The sequence below is a fragment of the Lathamus discolor genome, chromosome 3, assembly GCF_037157495.1.
Source record: "Lathamus discolor isolate bLatDis1 chromosome 3, bLatDis1.hap1, whole genome shotgun sequence".
NCBI classification, from domain to species: Eukaryota; Metazoa; Chordata; class Aves; order Psittaciformes; family Psittacidae; genus Lathamus; species Lathamus discolor.
In genome coordinates this window covers 116,988,116-117,007,004 of record NC_088886.1, presented here as the reverse complement: position 1 = coordinate 117,007,004, position 18,889 = coordinate 116,988,116, and the positions used below count along the sequence as shown (strand labels likewise).

General features: G+C 39.5%; 1 protein-coding gene across 1 annotated transcript in view; it reads right to left on the bottom strand.

Moving 5' to 3' along the window:
- The window catches only part of LOC136010049 (von Willebrand factor D and EGF domain-containing protein-like), a 183,118-nt gene that overhangs the window by 20,198 nt on the left and 144,031 nt on the right, over nucleotides 1-18,889 (bottom strand). Inside the window, 5 exon segments of the mRNA XM_065670656.1 lie at nucleotides 6,697-6,792; nucleotides 8,363-8,458; nucleotides 10,826-10,843; nucleotides 10,846-10,920; nucleotides 11,692-11,787. Of these exon segments, the coding sequence (XP_065526728.1) occupies nucleotides 6,697-6,792; nucleotides 8,363-8,458; nucleotides 10,826-10,843; nucleotides 10,846-10,920; nucleotides 11,692-11,787 (381 nt within the window).

Below are 18,889 nucleotides of genomic sequence, written 5' to 3'. Positions count from 1 at the left end.
CTGAAATGAGCAGTTGTTTATTCTGCTGAACAACCACTGTCTAAGGATATCTGCCATCCAGAATTCTTGGACAAATAGTTGTTGACTTTAAACACATCCTTGACATATGAAAAGCAGGTCTATCACAAATGATTTCTCCATCCATTTAGATGGATTGTTCCCTACTCAGTTGTGTGGGAGGGTACGCTGGACCTCTGATTTGCAACTTGGCTTATTTTAGACAGCCTAAGTCAATCTGTCTACTGAGTAAAGATATTCCAGAGAATATATCAGTCACCTGTAGTCAAGATAACAACTTGGTAGAAGTGTGATTTGTTGAGTAGTGAAACTTCCTGCTTATGCAGCTGGTAAGGCAGTGATCTACAGAAACGTTACATGGGAAGGCTGGAATATGGAAAATCAGTGACTTTCACAGTATGACATTGCTAAGCAAAAAGCTGCCTTTGAAACCCAGTGTTCACATTTCCAATTAGTTTGTTCATAGCTCTCATGCAAGTAAGTCCTCATGGTACTGGGAAGGAAAAAGAAAGAGGAAGGGAAGAGCAAGTGGAGCTGGAAGAATGAGCGTGAGTTATATTGTGCAGTGTCTGTTGGCTGTAAATCCTGCCTGCGGGCATTACTGAAATGGAGAAATAGTTATCTACTAACTTTGAGATCCAGTCTGCGAAGTCCCAATGTCAGTGCGATGATTTATGTGACACAGAGTCGGCAGGATTCAGCCTGATGCAATAAAATAGGTGCATGCAGAAAGGTGGTCTCTGTTTTAAAACATAAGTAAACTGCTAGCTAGCTATGAAACGAGTGACAAGAAGGTATGCTGCCAGAAGAGGCGTGGAGGTCAGGTTGGAAGTGTGCTTGGTATTCTGGAGAAGAGAGGAGGAGGATGTTCAGCCTGTTCTTCTGTGACCTTTGCTTACTGATGAGCTCCAGAGGGAGCTGTGGCTTGCCTTTTTGCTCAGAGATAAACTCACTAGAAGCAGATAGCTGCAGAGAGGGGATAAACATGTTTCAAAGTGGACCCATGAGTCGCTTCTTTTCTCTGCTTCTCTTTGCTCCAACGCTTCATAAGAAAGGCCAGCTTTTATTAGCTTTCAATTTGTAAGAGATATTTGTAAAGCAGTGTAAATACGTGTAATATATAAATGAGACCTAATCTATTTTCCCTGTTTATAATTTTTGTAAGACTATAGTAGAAACCTGTGCGAACAGTGCTTTAAGGCCTTATGAACAGGAGTGATATCCCAGGATTGTTACAGCTGTGCATTAGTTTCAAAAGGGAATTTAAAACCACATGCAAATATCTTTTCTTTAGTATTAACTCCAAATATGTTTGTTTGATGCAAAGTTGATCCAGAAATAGATTTTTTTTTGAGGTACTACCAGCACTTGCCTTTTCCCGCTCAACAAGACTGATTATACTGAAAACAATGCATAGCAAGTGAGGATACAAGGTTGTACAATTGCTGAGGCATAACCATACATTTCACTGTCAGCTCTGACACCCACTCGTCCTGGGTGTGGATGTCTGGTTTGCATAATCACCAGTCAGTTATTTATCAGTAAATACATCAGGCAAAGGCTTATATTTCTTTTGGCAGCCAATCAAACCTTGTTGATTTACACATTTTTTTAGAGACGATGTTTACTTATATACAAAACAAACCCAAGCTTTCAGGCTGAACGCCTTTCTCTGTGCTCTAAGGAAGCAAAGAAAAGTAAGCCCCAGTGGCAAAGATGTGGTGCTGCCAGTCTGTCCTGCATTGGTTTGGTTCTACACTATTAAAAATGCCAAACTGTACAGGGATGGAATGAATGTCTTGAGGCCTGTTGCTATATATATATAATATAAATCGGTAGTGTATTTGGTTCAGTTTAGAAACAACCTGTCTTGATTGGCTGCCATGGCTTTTAATTTCAGTTATCTCCTTCAATTGAGAATCTGAAGCTGACAAAAAGAAACAGATGCTTTTGCTTCTCTGTCCATCCAGGTGAGATTTCAAGAACAAAAAAGAGATGTCTAAAAGAAGTGGAAACAATGTGACCAAAAACCTCATTTGACTTACTTTTATCTTACCTCTAAACACTGTTCTTACCTAAAAAAAACTTCATAAAGTTGGTATCGTGACAAATATGCAGCTTGTTTAGTGTCTGTTACTAATTACATAAGAATTCCTTATTCTGATGTAACTTATGAACATGAATTACTGGAGAAACAAATGCCCACAACTGTTACTATTGTTACTTTATTGACTCATCACAAGGACAAATGTCTGTCCCACTTAACCACTGATACATCTGAGTTGCAAGACACTTGGGTTCATGCATTAGGAGCAACTCTAATGTGCAAATTATCTCCAGCATGTGCATCCAAGTGTTTGTGGCTTCCCTGACTTGGGGTAGGTCCATCAAAGGAGTCATCCAGAAATGTGTTACGGTATCATGAGCCTGAAAACTGGCACCCCTGTGGTATTCAGGGCTGTGCATGGCAGAGAATTTCCCCCTTGCTCTAACTCCATGTTAGAGCATGTTAAAGCTGAAATCTAAGGGCTTACTGAGGCAATTCCCATCATTATGAGTAGGTATCAGGGATGTGTCCTGCTGTGTATAAACAAAGAGAAAATAGAAGATTGTCAATCCCTAGCATTCACTGCACCTTAAGAAAGGTAATATTTTTTGTTCAGATCACTTGTTTCTGAAAGGACTGCTTCTCAGTTTTTATGGTTTATGGGAAATTTCTGAGACCCACAAATGTTTTCCTAAGCTAAGGATCAAGAATGTGAGTGCTCTGCATGTAATACATGGCTGGGAACCTTCCTCAGACTTGTCTTTCTTAATCTTAAGTTTACTCACTCTATCTAGATAGGTTTTATTAGGCAGGTAATAAATCCACCTGAAATTTCTAAGATTAGAGACTCAGAATAAGTACATAGTAAAGCTGATTTGCTGTCAAGAGGTTTTAGAAACTGTACTGGAAGTGTTAAAGGACTTAAGGACACTGCAAATTCATATTCAGAGAGCAAAGAATAATTAAAATAATTATAAAACCCCTCACAAGGAACTGTTTTTCTCAGAATTGTAACGTTCTGAGAAATGGCTAAGAATTTTGGCTGAGCTAGCTGTACTTTTCACAGTGTGGGGTAATCTGGCAGTAACAGGTTAGACACCACCAAGCTACGATTTGGGCCACAGGTTTACCTCTGGCATTTCCTCTGAAAATGTGGCACATTGTCCTGGTGATTTACAAATGGGAGCTGTTACAGTATTAAACTTACGGTAAAGTTTGTATATATTAACAGTTCTGCTGTTGTCATGAATTTCTTTTCCTTACTTAAAAACTCAGCGCACAGCTTGGTTTCATGGGGTCTTCAAAGGCAAATGGAAAAGATGCTCAAATCAAGAGAACCCACTGTAAAGTAGAAATCTACTGGTTATTTTTCTTTCTTGCCATACCCCTTGCAGGAAGGTTAGCAGAAGCACTGCACAGATCATCTCCCAGATGGGTTTCTGACCACTCAGGCACACAGCTCGTAGGGCTGGTGTCACCTCAAGCAGCTGCAAGATTATCAAAATTAGTGTGATATATGTATAAGGACATATATATACTGCTAACGACACTGCAAATGAGACAGAATGAGCTACATGATATATTAGCTCTTTCTGGAATGTCAGATGGGTATGGTGGTACTTTTATACCTTTGATTTAAGAAAAAGGGGTTGGGTAGTGGAACTTCTTCATGCTAGGAATTTATTTTCCACTTTTTCATTTGTCTGTGTGTAAATGAGTTAGGAATGCATGCCCGTGTACATATTTCTAGCCTTTAAGTGTTTGCCATGTAGATCAGCTGATCCACCAATTAGGTCAATGCCTGATCAAAAATGATGTAAAATCATGCCTAAAAAAGGTATGAAATGCCTTTGGCATTTTAACTCTGACAGGTATTGGGCTGGGAGCAGTCTCCAGCTGATGGGAGAAATAGTTTTCTCCATTTCGTTCGTGGGGGAAGGTTTGCGAAGGTCAGCCGAGACTTAAGTCTGCCATCTGCCCTACAGTCTTTTGATCCACAGGAGTGGAGACTTCCGCATCCTCTGGCAGGGGAGAGAGCAGCTATTTCATATGGCAACAATGCTAAGACATACAGCTCTAATAGCAACTGCTTGTTATTAAAAGCTTGTGAATAACTGAGGTGGTTTAAAACGATCCACACAGCTCGTCCACTCACTGCCCCCCCAACCCCCCCGACCCTCCCCACTCCCGGAGGGATGGGGAGGAGAATCAGGAGAATGCAACTCCCACGGGTTGAGATAAGAACAGCCCAGTAACTAAGGTATAACACAAACCACTGCTGCTGCCACCAATGATAATATTGATAAGAGAAAATAACAAGAGAATGCAATACCACCACCGAACGAGTTCGACCCCCCTGAAGAGAGAGAGAGTGCCCTTCCGGGTAACTCCCAGTTACCTCCCTGGGCATGACGTGCTGTGGTATGGAATGCCTCTTTGGCTAGTTTGGGTCAGGTGTCCTGTCTCTGCTTCCTCCCGGCCTCCCCTCGTCCCCAGCAGAGCATGAGACTCACAGAGTCCTTGGCCAGAATAAACATTACTTAGCAACAATTAAAAACAATCGGTATTATCAGCTCTCTGCCCAGGCTGGAAGTAAAACACAGAGCTTGCACCAGTTACTAAGAAGGAGCAAAACGGCTCCTGGTAAACCCAGGACAATAACGTACTTCTTTCTATGGATCATAAAACACATCCTATGTGCTGTTGATTTTTAGCAAGAAAACAGAAATATTATGCAACATTTTTTACCTAGTAAGAGTCAGTGACCAGTAAGAGTAGGCAAACAGTAGTTGCTTTTACTTAGTCATGTTTCTCTTCATTCATCACAAACACAGGTCCTTTAAGTTTTTATAACACTAGGCTAAATAAAACAGACTGTATAGTGGTTATTGAAGTAGAATGGAGGCTGAGACTATACAGAACAAAAATATTTTCATCATATCAGAAAGCTTTTTTGCAAAGATTATACCAAGATGGGCTGCAAAATCTCATAAACATTTTGAAAATGCAAAGAAAGATGCTGTGTATTGGGAGCAGTTAGAGAATTTAGGTGAGTGCTTTGCTAGGCTGCAATCATGATCACCTCTTTTTCCTTTGCTCTGTCTGGAGATGTGGTAGTATGTTTAAAGCTGGAAAACAGCACTTTTCTAATGTTCTCTAACCTCAAAAACAAGATGCCAAACATAAGGGTTTTTTTCTTCTTTCTTCCCTCCAGCTTGTTCCTGCCAGAACAGACTATTCAATTGTGTACTTTGCAGCCAGGCAGAACTGTGCGTCGTGATTCTCCCTGTTGAAGGCGGGGAGAGCTGTAGTATGGGGATTGAGAGGGCTTTTGTTGCTGGAAGGGATTTTTTACTAGCTTTTTTTCTTTGTGTGTGAGAGACATAAAGTGTTCTGGAAACATACAGATTCATCCTGCCAAGGATAGTTGTTTTCACAGCTCCCCTTTTGCCAATTTCAAACTGGTTAAGAAATAATAAAAAAAAAAAAAAAAAAGTTTTCACATACATTTCCTAAACTCCCTGGGTAACAGATATTGTTGAGCAATAGAGTCTGTAAAAGTGCCAGAATAACCTATTTCCCCAGAAGAATAGAAGAATACCGATGCTAAGGTGAAGAAGTATTCTATGAAGGAGTTTTCAGTGGCAAGAACAAAGGCAAGGCTGAAGCATTACTAACTGTCTTAATTAATCTAGAAGTATAATGTTCTAATATTTTTAAGGATTTCAGTTAGCAGCTCTGCCTTTTGCTTTATTTTTCCTCAAGAAAATCTTTAATGCTGTCATGGGTTAAGCCCAGCCGGTAACTCAGAACCATGCAGCTGCTCGCTCACTCCCCCTTTCTTCCTCCCCCAGCTCCCGCAGGAATTGGAAGGAGAATCGAAAGAATGTAACTCCCACAGGTTGAGATAAGAACAGTCCAGTAACTAAGGTATAACACAAACCACTGCTGCTGCCACCAATAATAATAATAATGGTAAGGGAAATAACAAGGGAAGAGAATACAACCGCTCACCGCCTGCCGACCGATACCCAGCCCGACCGAACAGTGATCTAACCCTTCTGGGTAACTGCCCCCAGTTTATATACTGGGCATGATGTGCTGTGGTATGGAATGCCTCTTTGGCTAGTTTGGGTCAGGTGTCCTGTCTCTGCTTCCTTCCAGCTTCCTCTCCTCCCTGGCAGAGCGTGAGACTCAGAAAGTCCTTGGTCAGAGTAATCATTACTTAGCAACAACTAAAAACATCGATGTTATCAGCATTGTTCCCAGGCTGAAAGTCAAAAACACAGCACTGCACCAGCTACTAAGAATGAGAAAAATGACTGCTACTGCTGAACCCAGGACAAATGCAAATAATTCATCTCCAGACACAAGTGTTACCCATTCTGAATGCGTGAGATACTTACTGAGGGTTCTAGCAAAATGTTCTGCTCCCAACATTGACCTGACTTAACGCTATTCTAATTAACAAGTTGGTTTTAGACATAGTGTAGTGCTGTATGTGCTCTGATAGGACTATAGGAGGTCATGACATAAATCCAGACTAAATATTCTGTTGAACATGTATGAAAAGGAGAAAAACTGTTTATGAGTCAGAGAGTATTGGAAAGAAAGGGAAGTTTGTAACTTACTCTTTTGACATCTTCTTCCAGTGTAGCCCTGGGTACAGGAGCATACATCTGTTCGTACACAGTGACCACCATTCTTACAAGGAGGAATGCAAACAGCTAGGGAAAGGAAAGCAAAAGTTTTGTGCACCAAAATCACACGGGATCAACATTGCCTAAATACAGGCTCCCTATATAGGTGTCTGTGTTTTGAGACAGGTCTGCAGGGGCTTTTTCCTTCTGTTGGGTAGAGAAGGTGTCTCTCCCAAGGGTGAATCAGGCAGATTCCTAGCTGGAGATTATGATTCTCTCTTGTTTGTGGAAAGAATGTGGGACATGACTCTTAGCAGCCAAAGGTCTCTTAGGTACCTGCAGTTAAGTGGTCGTAATATTCCTGAGAATCTCTTAGGTTTTTAATCTTTAGCTAATGTCCTTCATCAAGGGCTTGTGCCCTTGAAATATAGATTGGTGATTGATACCTGCTAGCTTGGCTTTGGTGTTATTTCTTTCCCCTTTCTAAGGAAGCAGAAGGAAGGATGCTTTTTAATTCAGCATCCAGCTACTATCTCCCTGTATCACTTCCATATCCCACAAATGTGGATTTTTATTTTCAAGTTTTAGTTCTGTCTAAACCATGACGCTTAATGATAAAAATTCCAAATCACCTAGATGTTGAAAATCACCTTCCATGTTAAACCTCAAGAGAAAGATCATCAAATTACAGAGTCTGTATCATTTCCACTCTCCTTCACCCCCCACATCACAAAAACAAAGAGCTTCCAGCAGGCTCCATTTGCAATTAGATTTCTGTGTGTGAGTCATTCACTTGCAAAAATATGCATTGGAATTGCATTCATCTAGGAACTCCAGGGAAACAAAAGAGCGAGAGAAAGACAAAAGAACTTTTAATATTGAAATAGTTCAGGTTTGGTAATAAGAGTGTATTTATACTTCAAGATTCAGGAGGGGCTATTAGAGCTACGCTCAAAAAATTGAAAAGCAGTGGTATAATCACAGGGATCTTCCAGCTATTTGAGCCCTAAACATAAATTTGCCTCTCTTGTGTATCCTGCCTGAGCAAATGGGTAGTTAAAGTATTCATTATTTTGACTTCTGCGGCACAAAGTGAGCAAGAAGCTCAAGATTCTGTTAGCTTCAGCTTAAAGCTCTCCCCTTTAGGACAGAGATTCAAAATCAGGTCCTTGCTCTGTGTCAGGCAGAGCAATATTTGATCAGATCATTGAGCAGGGATCTGAAGTTCTACACAAGTCTCCCATCCACTGCAGTCGAGGGGGGTCATGTAGGTGATACATTTGAAGATAAATTATCATCTGGCTCTGAACACAATATAGTACACACTATAGAGTATGCAAAATTAATAAAGTAGAGCCATGCTTTAAGATTTAATTGAACAGCTGTTAATTAGTGATATCACTGACTTCAGACAGTTTTAGAATAATTATTTATTTATCATTAATGCCGTCATAAATAAGTGCTTACTCCTTCAAAATACCATTAACAACAACATAATGTGGATTTGTGACAGACTATAACATCAGACAAACACAAAGGGAGTTATGACAAGAAAAGTCTCTGGATATACTTCATGTGGGAGCAGGTAATGATATAGGCTGCTGTTTATATTTTAAGCCTGGATCCTTTATCAAGATGATAAATAGAACTTTCTTACCTCTCTGGAACTGTGGCCCATAGAAACCATGAGGAAGCATGCATGTGTTTGGCCGTACACAGATTCCTCCATTCAAGCATACAGGATTGCACACAGCTGTATGTGAATACAAGGTAATTTTGTGAATCTCTTAGAATTTTGAATTTTTTAAAGTAGGCACACTTTTGCTTCTGCGCTTGACATTAGAATAAACGTTTGTAATAATATTGTCATGAATTTCACACAATCTTTGCTGGTCAGTTGTGCTGCGGCATTTATTCATTGTCAGCACAGTGGGAGCATTTCAGTGGTGTTTTAGCATAGCTTTGGGGATGAAAAATAACATAACTGAATAGTTTATTTCTGATGTCTTACTTTGATTTGCACACTTCATTTGCTTCCACTCTAGTATCCTCACCAAGCACGATCCCAAGGTAGTAAAATATAGGCAAATTGCATACATCCTGGATAGGGTGGAGCTATTAACCATTTGCTGCTTTGTCTGAATACAGCAGAGCATCGTGGCATTTCCGTGAAGTTGAATAGGTATGCCCCGCAAAGACTCTGTTTGTTCTGCTTCATTGAAATGCCAGTTCCCCAGCATATTGGCTCATGCATCACCAACAAAGCCACTGGCTGAGCTTCCTTTGCCTCTTTATTTATCTGTTATTGCTGGAGAAGATATAACAGGCATTAGAATTAAAAGCTGCCTTGCATATTTCTATGCAGCAAGTACCTGCCTGTTGAAATAAAGAAGTATTAGAATTGCAAATTAGTTTAGTTGGGAAGTCAATGTGTGAAGAATAAAGAATCTGATAAAGTTTTCATTTTAAAGCAGAGTGACACTTTAAAACAGTCTTTTTCACTCTATTCCCTTTGTCTTTCAGTATCTGACAGAATAGCCCATTAAATAAATTAAATACATTTAAGATTAAATAAATTAAGGGTCACTAAAATGTTTAATATGGAGTAAAACAGAAATAAAATGTCGATTTTGAAAGAAAAGAAGTAAAATTATAGTCTACATGAGAGGCTTTTCTGACTAAGTAGAAATCACTTACGAAGTCAAAATTGACTTAATGCATTGCTAATGTTGAATTTGGATTAGTTGCCTCATTGTCCTAGCTAGTTCACAGATATCCATACTCTGCCAGTGTTCATATTTCCATTGGTAAGGTCCCCTAAGTTCCTTTTTCTATTATTTTTTTTGTTTCTATATATGTTCATACAGAGACTCCTGTCTTAACATTGAGGCAGAAAACCTCAACAGTATCCACAAAATATTCTATGTAGTGCACACAAAACAGTGTCAGAGAGGTGAGTCTGATAGTCTTTCCCCTAAGGTACTGGCAGGCAAACAAATCCTGCTGCTGTTATTCTGGGTTGGAAATTACTGCTTTACTGCTTCTGCTGCTGTTGCTTGTCCTGCTCTTGGAATAATCCTGTTTAGAACCACCCCAAAATAAATTTGCAAAACTTAAAGAAAGTAATGTAATCTCCATCAGCAAAAAGAGAAGATGGGTGGGAACCAGAATAGCTAGTGGCAATCCCAGTCATTTATCGTGGGTCTTAGGTTAATTTATGTGTCTTCAATAGGTCTGTCATTTCAACATCTAGAGGAAGAGCAGTCTCTGGGAGATGAAGGTTAAAATGACATCTCTTACCTTCCAGGAAAGGTAGTGTAGGCTGAAGATGTCTTAGTCATCTAGTATTCACTATGGCAGAGGCAGAGTGCCTCTGTAGCCTTGAGGTTTGGCACTGATTAAGGTATTCCTCATCTTTGCTCCTTTTAGTATTTCACTATTTTGCTTGCCTTGTCCCAGGTGAGTGCTGTAGTTACTGTGCCTTTGGAAGAAAAATATGTACTCTGGTGTTTAGCACTTAGACCTTGTGAGGAAGGTTTGAGCAGTATCTATTCAAAATAGGGTTCAAAAATTTGAGTCCTGACTAGAAATAGGTGCCTAGATCCAATCCTTGACATTTTGTACTGATGTGTGAAGGTGGCTTTTCTCTGAGCGCACACTTCTGTGGATGCCTTTTGTAGGCACTCTACAAGTATGAGACACAGGCAGAAGAAGCAGTGTGAATTTTGGTGGCAGCAGAATGTTTGAGATTAGGGGTGAATGGTTACTTCTCTTTTCAAACTACCTTTTGTTCTGTCTTGTACAGTCACAAGCCATCTTTTAGAATGGCAAAACTAAATCCAAGAACTGGCCCACAACAATCACTGTAGTCAGTCTCAATTTCTGACAGTACATTTCTAGGTTCACTTTTCTTCCTTCGACTGTGCAGTCAGAACTGCATATGTAGTTGCTAACTTAGCAGCAGAAGTCATGTTTGACATTCTTGTCCAGTTTTAAGTTGGTCTCCTGCTCTTATGTTTTAATTCTTTAAACAGTTCACAATCTGACCACTGAATTGTGGGAATCATGTGGATTTCCAGGGGCAAAGTACATGAGAGACCAGTCATTTCTAATGACTTGCCTGTTTCACAAGAAGGCTTGTCCATCCATTTCTGCATTTGCACTCATCTGGTGACACACAGACCCCACCGTTGTGACAGTGTCTGTTACACACCACTGGAAAATACACAAAAGATCAAAATCTCTTATCAGTACCATCAGTGCAGATCCTGAAGTTGTTCTACTACAGCAAATACCTAATTGTATTTGTCCAACCTGAGGGATGAATCTGTCCTTTTCCTTGGTTTTCTTTCGTTAATAGAAAACTTGCATCTAAAATTCTTTACTTTTTAAGTATTCCAGCTGCTCTGATTCAGAGATAAAATTATATTCCTGTCAAGGGCAACCTGATATTTAAATAAGCAGTGAGGACTGCAATAATGAAACTGCATGTTTCAACATTCAGCTACTACAGAAGGATCTGAAGGCTTTCCCCCCCCCCCCCCCCCCGATCTTCTATATATTGAGCCTCTCTTGTAACCTGTGTTGCACAATAATGTGGCTCCCAATAGGTATGGTTGTCTTTTTGTGTTCTCAAAATTAGTATTACTGCATTCACTCACACAGCCTTGACTTTCATAAATGTTACTTTAAATAACATGGACATTTTTGCTTGTTTGTTTGTTTTTCCAGAAGCATTTTTCCTGTAGAAAATGTTGATATAGATGTGCATATTTTTACATAATCCAACTATGCTGCTGATAAATATATGCTCTGAAATAGTTTAGGTACTGCATTACTTCAATATATTATACTTTTATTTTCTTGCTGTATGCAGTCATCATTTTAAGGGAAATATAGAAAAATAAAAAGGCTTTCTTTGTCTTCTAATTTTCTGCAGATTCAAACATGTAATGAGGAGAAAAGCCTGAATGAGTTTATACATACTTGTTTCACATCGAGGACCAACAAATCCATAAGCACACGAACAAGTATTTCGGGATACACAAGTTCCTTGATTCTCGCATGGTGGATCACACTGCACTGCAAGAATAAAACATGAGAAAGAAGATACAGTTCAAATATTACATTCTGTGTGGTTATGAGCGCAGCACTTGTTATTACTTTTCCCATACCATTTTATTAATCCAACAAGTAATGTGGCTACTGAGGAAAACACTGCAGGATAAAAGTAAGTATTATATTAGTAATGCAGCCCTAATGAGCAGCTATATAATGTCTGCAAGGGAATGACTTTAACATAATCATATTTCACTTCTGAGCATGCACATTTTTAAGTATGTATTTCTGAAGTCTAAGAATGGATCAAGTACAAATGTAGTCAGTAATAAAACTTTGATCAACCCTCTCAGCAAATTTGCCATGTGGATGTTCAGTAAAGCTTAACAGGTGCTAGAAGTCACTAAAGCAGAGATGAAGTGTTTATTCTGTATAGAAAAGAATTGTATGGGAATTTGTCAGCAAAATGACAAACGTTTAAGTAATGATTTTAATGTTTAATAAGTAGTGTGAGGCCTGCAGACAAAGCAGCAAGTTAGGTAATGATTTCTTGACATACTGCAGTGTGCAACATTCTCTAGAAGAAAGAGGATGAGCAGGTGTACTGCATAAAGCTGGAAAGTACTGCAAATCCTGAAACAGGCTGCTTACTGAAGACACTGGTTTGTTTTTTAGATGTTGATCATTATGAGCCTAATGACTTTGTTTTGCCAGGGGCCTGGAAGGCTTAGCCACTTAAACCTAGCATCTACCTGACATCTGATGTCATGAATGCTTCCTTTTGTAGCCCTTTAATAAAAAGTAGTTTTGTATGCTAAATGGAGGAGAAGAGAAGGCCTCTGGAGGTAGAATATGGCCACTGACAGTTGAAGAAGTGCTGTGTGCAGGAGCAGAACAAGGCATGTGTGTCAGCTGGCTCTCATGCCTTTGTAAAAAAAAAAACACCTCACATAATAGAATGAAAAATGTCCTTTCTTGCTCTTGGGAAGTGAATACAGTGAAAAATCTTGTACTTTGGCACACTTCACTGGCAGAGTTATGTCTTCTATAATGGATATGAAGCTAAGCAAGGTTATTCCAAGGAAAACACAAATGAAGCTAAGGAGGTCTGAAACAAAGCATCTTTCAAGTATTGTTACTGTGGAAAAAAACCCAAAACCTAGTGTACCACATTTTGTTCTTAAAACTGTAAAATGGACTGTGTAATTGGAAGGCTACATGAAGGACAAATACTTGTAGCATCACATAATTTAAATTAACTTTATGTGTTAAAGGCCTCCTTGTTATTATCACTAGGCCTTCAGATAAAGCCATTGAATATGAACTTTGCCATCCAAAAAGTATGTAAGTCACCACATATTAACCAATCGCAGTTAAAAAGACAAACTTCAAGAAAGTAATTGAAAATAAATCATTTTGACGTAAATAACATTCAAGAAAAATATTTAGTATTAGATCTGCTCTTCAGATACTTCAGTATTTACATTTCCTATTACCATACAGTTTTAACTGTGAAATTTTCAATGCTGCGTTAAAATATTTTTAGGATTTGTCATGCTTGAGAACAGAAAACTCACTAGGTATAGTTTAGATCCATAATATACATGCTGAGAATGTCATTAAGCTAAATTTACTTTTGATTTGATGGGCGAGGAGGTTTAGACATTTGCAATTCAGCACAGGTTTAGCTGAAATTTGAAGGGTACATCTGTGAGAAAATAGAATTAAAAAGAATGACATTCTCTGTACAACTAAGTAGGTTTGATTTAGATCCATTTAAGCAGTTAGGGTTAAACTTCCCTGAAGTTTTTCTAATTCAGCCACTGGCAGCAGCTGTTGGAGCAGGTCAGAGACTCAGGTAGCTTGGGGTCTTGTGCTGTTAGGGCAAAGAGTAGGTAGCAGTCTGTAATGAAGTGGTAAGTGGAAGAAAGGGAAAGAAATTGATGCTGTTTTCAATACATTTATTATTTCTTTAAAATTGCAGTACTACATTTATAAGCCACCACTCACGTTCAGGGGTTTGTCATAAATCTCACTGAAATCAGTGGCTGGTTGAGGACTCACATATGTCCATCTGAAACATCTCCATTCTGCTGGGCTTGCATAAGGCCAGGGCTTGTTTATAAAGAGATTTCTTTGCAATTAAAAATAAATGGTAGGTAGACTTGGTTAATATTCTCTGCATGGAGACACGGAAACACAAAACCTGTGGAAAATGTAATGCTCTTTCTAAAGTGTGTGAAACGTGATTGCCTTTCCTGTAGGATGATAGTTGCATAAAGCCTCCAGGTGCCTAAGTGCTATGCCAAGCCCAGTGACATTCAAACATAGTATGCTTTATTTCAGCATGTTTTGTATGTAGCACTTAAAGAGAATATGTTCATTTGAATAGAATACTTTCCATCTGGCCTTTACACATTTTGAGATGCATCTGAACTGTCAGAAAAGAACACGGTGTTTTGGATATTAAAACATTTAGCTCCTATGGTGACATTTAATAGTAAAGTGTTTAAAACTATTCTATTACTGGTGAATAGCAAAAGATAAAAACTGAACACTGACTGCAGTGTGAGAGCAAGAGCAGTATTCACCTAAAATATATTTCCCTCCATGATAGAAATATACTGTTTGCATCAAATTCCTTTCCAAAACTTTGATCTTTCATCTTCTGGAATAATTTTTTTTTTTTTTTCATAAACATTTGCTAAATTGTACAAAGGTATTGCAGTGTTTTTATACTAAGCGGTTTTGGATGGTATAAAATAACACTAAAAAGGAAAACATTGCTGCAAATGGTCAATCTTGCTGTCAAATATATGTATGTTTATGTTTATAATTTAAAATCCGGAGGTGAAAATGGAGAAGTCCATTATTGTTTTCTTTGAAAGGGCTTTTTGGGAAATATCGCAGAATTTCTTTTTTCCATTAAAATGAGATCATGCACATTTTGTAAGTTTCTGTACAGTTTGTAAGTTTTTCTATGATAACTTTGGGAGTACTCAGCAGTAGAAGATGCTATGTTGTTTCTTCCATTTTTGATAGCTTAATCAGCAAATGTCTTCTCCAACAGAGTTATTGCTTAGCATTTCCAACAGTTGAGTAAACTCCCTGTGCTGTCTGGCATGTGAGGTCCCGGGTGTGCACTACTAAAGCAAGGCTAAGAGGCGTGAGAGCGTAACCTCTGAAAACCAGTCAGGTCAGGACAGACTTCACTGGAAGTAGCATAGTCTACCTTGTTTCATGCAATCATTGTACATTATTTATTTTCTTTCAAAGATGTATTAATCTAATTTCCTAAATGCATAGAAGAAGTTTGAACTTGTACAGTGTAAGGGAGGGGAAAAACGGAAAGTTACCACATTGTTGGTTTATGTATGATACACAGATAAAGGAAATAAAGCATAGGGTTAAAGCATGTATTAGTGCAATTAAAGTAACTCATATGCATATTAAAACAGTCTATTAGTTTGGAGCTCACTTATGAAATAAATATCCAAAGGCTCATAGAATCACAGAATAGCTTGGGTTGGAAAGGACCTTAAAGATCATCCAGTTCCACCCCCTGCCACAAGTAGGGACAGCTTCCACTAGACTAGGTTGCTCAAAGCCCTATCCAGCCTGGCCTTGAACACTGCCAGGGATGGGGCACCCACAGTGTTTCTGGGCAGCCTGTGCCAGTGCCTTCACCACCCTCACAGTAAAGAACTTCTTCCTAATATCTATCGAAATCTACTCTCTCTCACCTAAAAGCCACTACCCCTTGTCCTGGCACTACATGTCCTTGTGAAAAGTCCCTCTCCAGCTTTCTTATCACCCCCTTTAGGTATTGGAAAGCTGCTTTAGGTCCTCCCCAGAGCCTTCTCTTATCCAGGATGAATAATCACAACTCTCTCAGACTGTCTTCACGGGCGAGGTACTCCAGCCTTCTGACCATCTTCGTGGGCTTCTCTGGACTTGCTCCAACAGGTCCACATACTTATGTTGGGGGCCCTAGAACTGCACACAGTACTCCAAGTAGGGTCCAACGAGAGCAGAGTAGAGGGGCAGGATCACCTCCTTTGACCTGCTGGTCACGCTGCTTTTGATGCAGTCCAGGATACAGTTGGCTTCCGGGCTGCAAGTGCATGTTGCTGGCTCATATTGAGCTTCTTGTCAACCAGCACCCCCACATCCTTCTCCTCAAGGCTGCTCTCAATCCATTCTGACCAGCCTGTATTTGTGCTTGGGATTGCCCTGACCCGTGTGCAGCAGCCTTGCACTTGGCCTTGTTGAACTTCATGTGATTCACACAGGTCCACCTCTATAGCCTGCCAACGCCCCTTTGGATGGCATCTCTTCCCTACGGCAGGTCAACTGCCCCACATAGCTTGGTGTCATCGGCAAACTTGCTGAGGGTGCACTCAATCCCACTGTCCATGTCACAGACAAAGAGGTTGAGCAGGATCAGTCCCTATACCCCCTGAGGACTGCCACTTGTCACTGGTCTCTACTTGGACATCAAGCCGTTGACTGTAACAAATTAAGCGTGACTGTCCAGGCAATTCCTTATCCACCGAGTTATCCATCCATGAAATCCATGCTACTCCAGTTTAGAGACAATGATGTCTTGCAGGACAAGTCCAGGTAGATGACATCAGTTACTCTTCCCTTGTCCACCAATGCTGTAACCCCATTGCAGAAGGCCACCAGATTTGTCAGTCATGAATTTCCCTTAGTGAAGCCACATTGACTGTCACCAACCACTTCCTTATTTTCCATGTACTTTAGCATAGTTTCTGGGAGGATCTGCTCCATGATCTTGCTGCACACCAAGGTGAGATTGGCTGGCCTGTGGTTAGCCCCTGGGTCCCCTCATAGCTCATAGGAAATTAACAAGATTAACTTCACTGAATAAATTTGGAATACAGATGCAAACAGTTCTGATTAGGTTGTGTTAATGGATTTTGTTTTGTGAAATGTCACTTGAGTGCTCATCTGCAGTCAAAAAAGCAAATAGTGTTAGGAATTGTTAAGAAATGAGCAGAGCACAAAATGCCAGACTTTATTATGGTCTGTATCCGTACTGAGCTGCATCTTAAACACCATGTTCAGGTCTGATCCTCCAGCTCAGGAAAGATATAGTAAAAGTGGAGAAGATGCTGAAAAAGGTGACAGGGATAAACAAAGGCCCAGTAGAGCTTTTGTGTGAAGAACAAGTGAATGTATTAGGTCTTTGGGAAAGACATGACTTGGAGGGATAGAAAACTACAAAATCAGATATGGCCTGGAAAGGCTGAACAGGGTGTTTGACTTTTTGAAGCACATGATACATGACTTGCTGAGGGACTGTTCTGAATAGTATCCCTGCATCTTTCCCATATACTTACAGACATCTGCTATTGATAGCTACTGGAGATAGGGGAAGGAATTTTGGTCTGACATAGTAGTGCTTTCACGCAGTAAAATGTCAGAACAGATGACTGTCAGCTACCTGAATTTTTTTGCCTTCCTTCATCCAGATGATAATCCTGAGGTCATAATACTTTCACACCTACTCCATCTTTCCTGTTATTTTAAAAATTGTTAGGTTCGAACAGTGTATTTGTAGTGTCAAGGCAATGTTGTGTTTTTAACTCTTGAGCAGAAAGCGTAACTGCTACTGTTCTAGATGTCCTCTTTCCTTAGGAAATACTGTGCAAGGCCTATAAAATATCCCAGTTTTACTGACTTCACATTTTTAAGAAAATATTTCTGAAGTAGCATGACTTTAGATTCCATAGGAATCCTGAGGAACTTTTATGTCTACTAAAAATTAAAAAAATACTAGTCCTCAACTGTCACTTAATCCAAAATAATTTTAAATTATTCTCTTTATTCTACAGAACTTAGTCTTTAACTTTTTAATTGTACAGTTTGAGTAACAAGACACTCCCTATCAACTTGGGGATAGAGACAGGAACAATAATGACCAGATATTTGGCTTAAATTCTTATCTTTCTTTAGTCTTCAGGTCAAGGTCTCTTCAAAACAAGCACAACAAGGATGTCCAGAGCAGATCTTTTTTTAAACTTCAACCCTGGTATCGAATGGAAAGGACATGTTCCACCTTAGGGCACTCCAAGGAGCTCAAGTAGAGCAGTTGCTCTCAGACAGGTCTATGCATAGACCCTGGTGAAAAACTGAGCCTAGGGAAAAGACAGCATTTGTTTCCTTGTCCAGTAGATACAGCATCTTTTAAAGTGAATGCTTGTCTGTGTGCCCTGTTGTAGAGTGTGTAACAGAGGCAGGACAATGAGTCCATGGTAACTAACAGTGCTAATGAATATTTCAGAGCATTAGCCTCAAATGTTACTAAGCACTTGTAGACAAAATAGCAGAAGCATTCTGAAAACAATCCTGTTTGAACTAGTTATGCATTATTAAAGTAGTAGATTTTTATTTGCTTGGCATACTGAGCGGGAGCATTTAAAGCTCTTTGAGTGTTCTGACACTTTTGCAGTGTGTTTTGACAGAGGATTGATAGGTGCTGTCCTGTAAAACTGCTAGAAGTGTGCTATAGCAATGCACTGGCTATATATGGTAGATATACTTGAAATTGTGCTTAGAGAGGAAATCAGGTATTTAGTAACTTCCCTCATTACTAGAGGAACTCTTGGCTAACTACTCCATAAATGCCAGTGAGCATCTTCTGCAAGAGAACATGCAAGAGAACCCAGTGGACTAAAGCAGGCCTTATCTCCCCTACTTATTTTTTATTATTGTGTAGGTGATGCCAGATATCTCCAAAATGCTGCTCTGAAATCAAGTTTTTCTTAGCAGAGTAGGGTTAACATTAGGCCATTAATAAATGGTGATACTGCCTTTGTGAATGAAGGTGAAAGAGCTCTACAAGCTGGGAATCTGCCCAGGTGCAGGAAAGGGCATGGGACTGATGAGCCTTGAGGAGCTAGTTCATCTTACTTCATCTGCACTAAAATAATTAGGAATCTGTAATGTTTATTACACCAAAGCAAGATGGGCAAATGCAAGGTCCTACTTTTTACAGATGACAAAGTTGTCAGTAGTGAAGGGAGTGATCTAAATGAAAATTGCTAAGAGCATCTGAACGTGTCTCAATTTAGATGCCTGAATATAAGACAAACACACT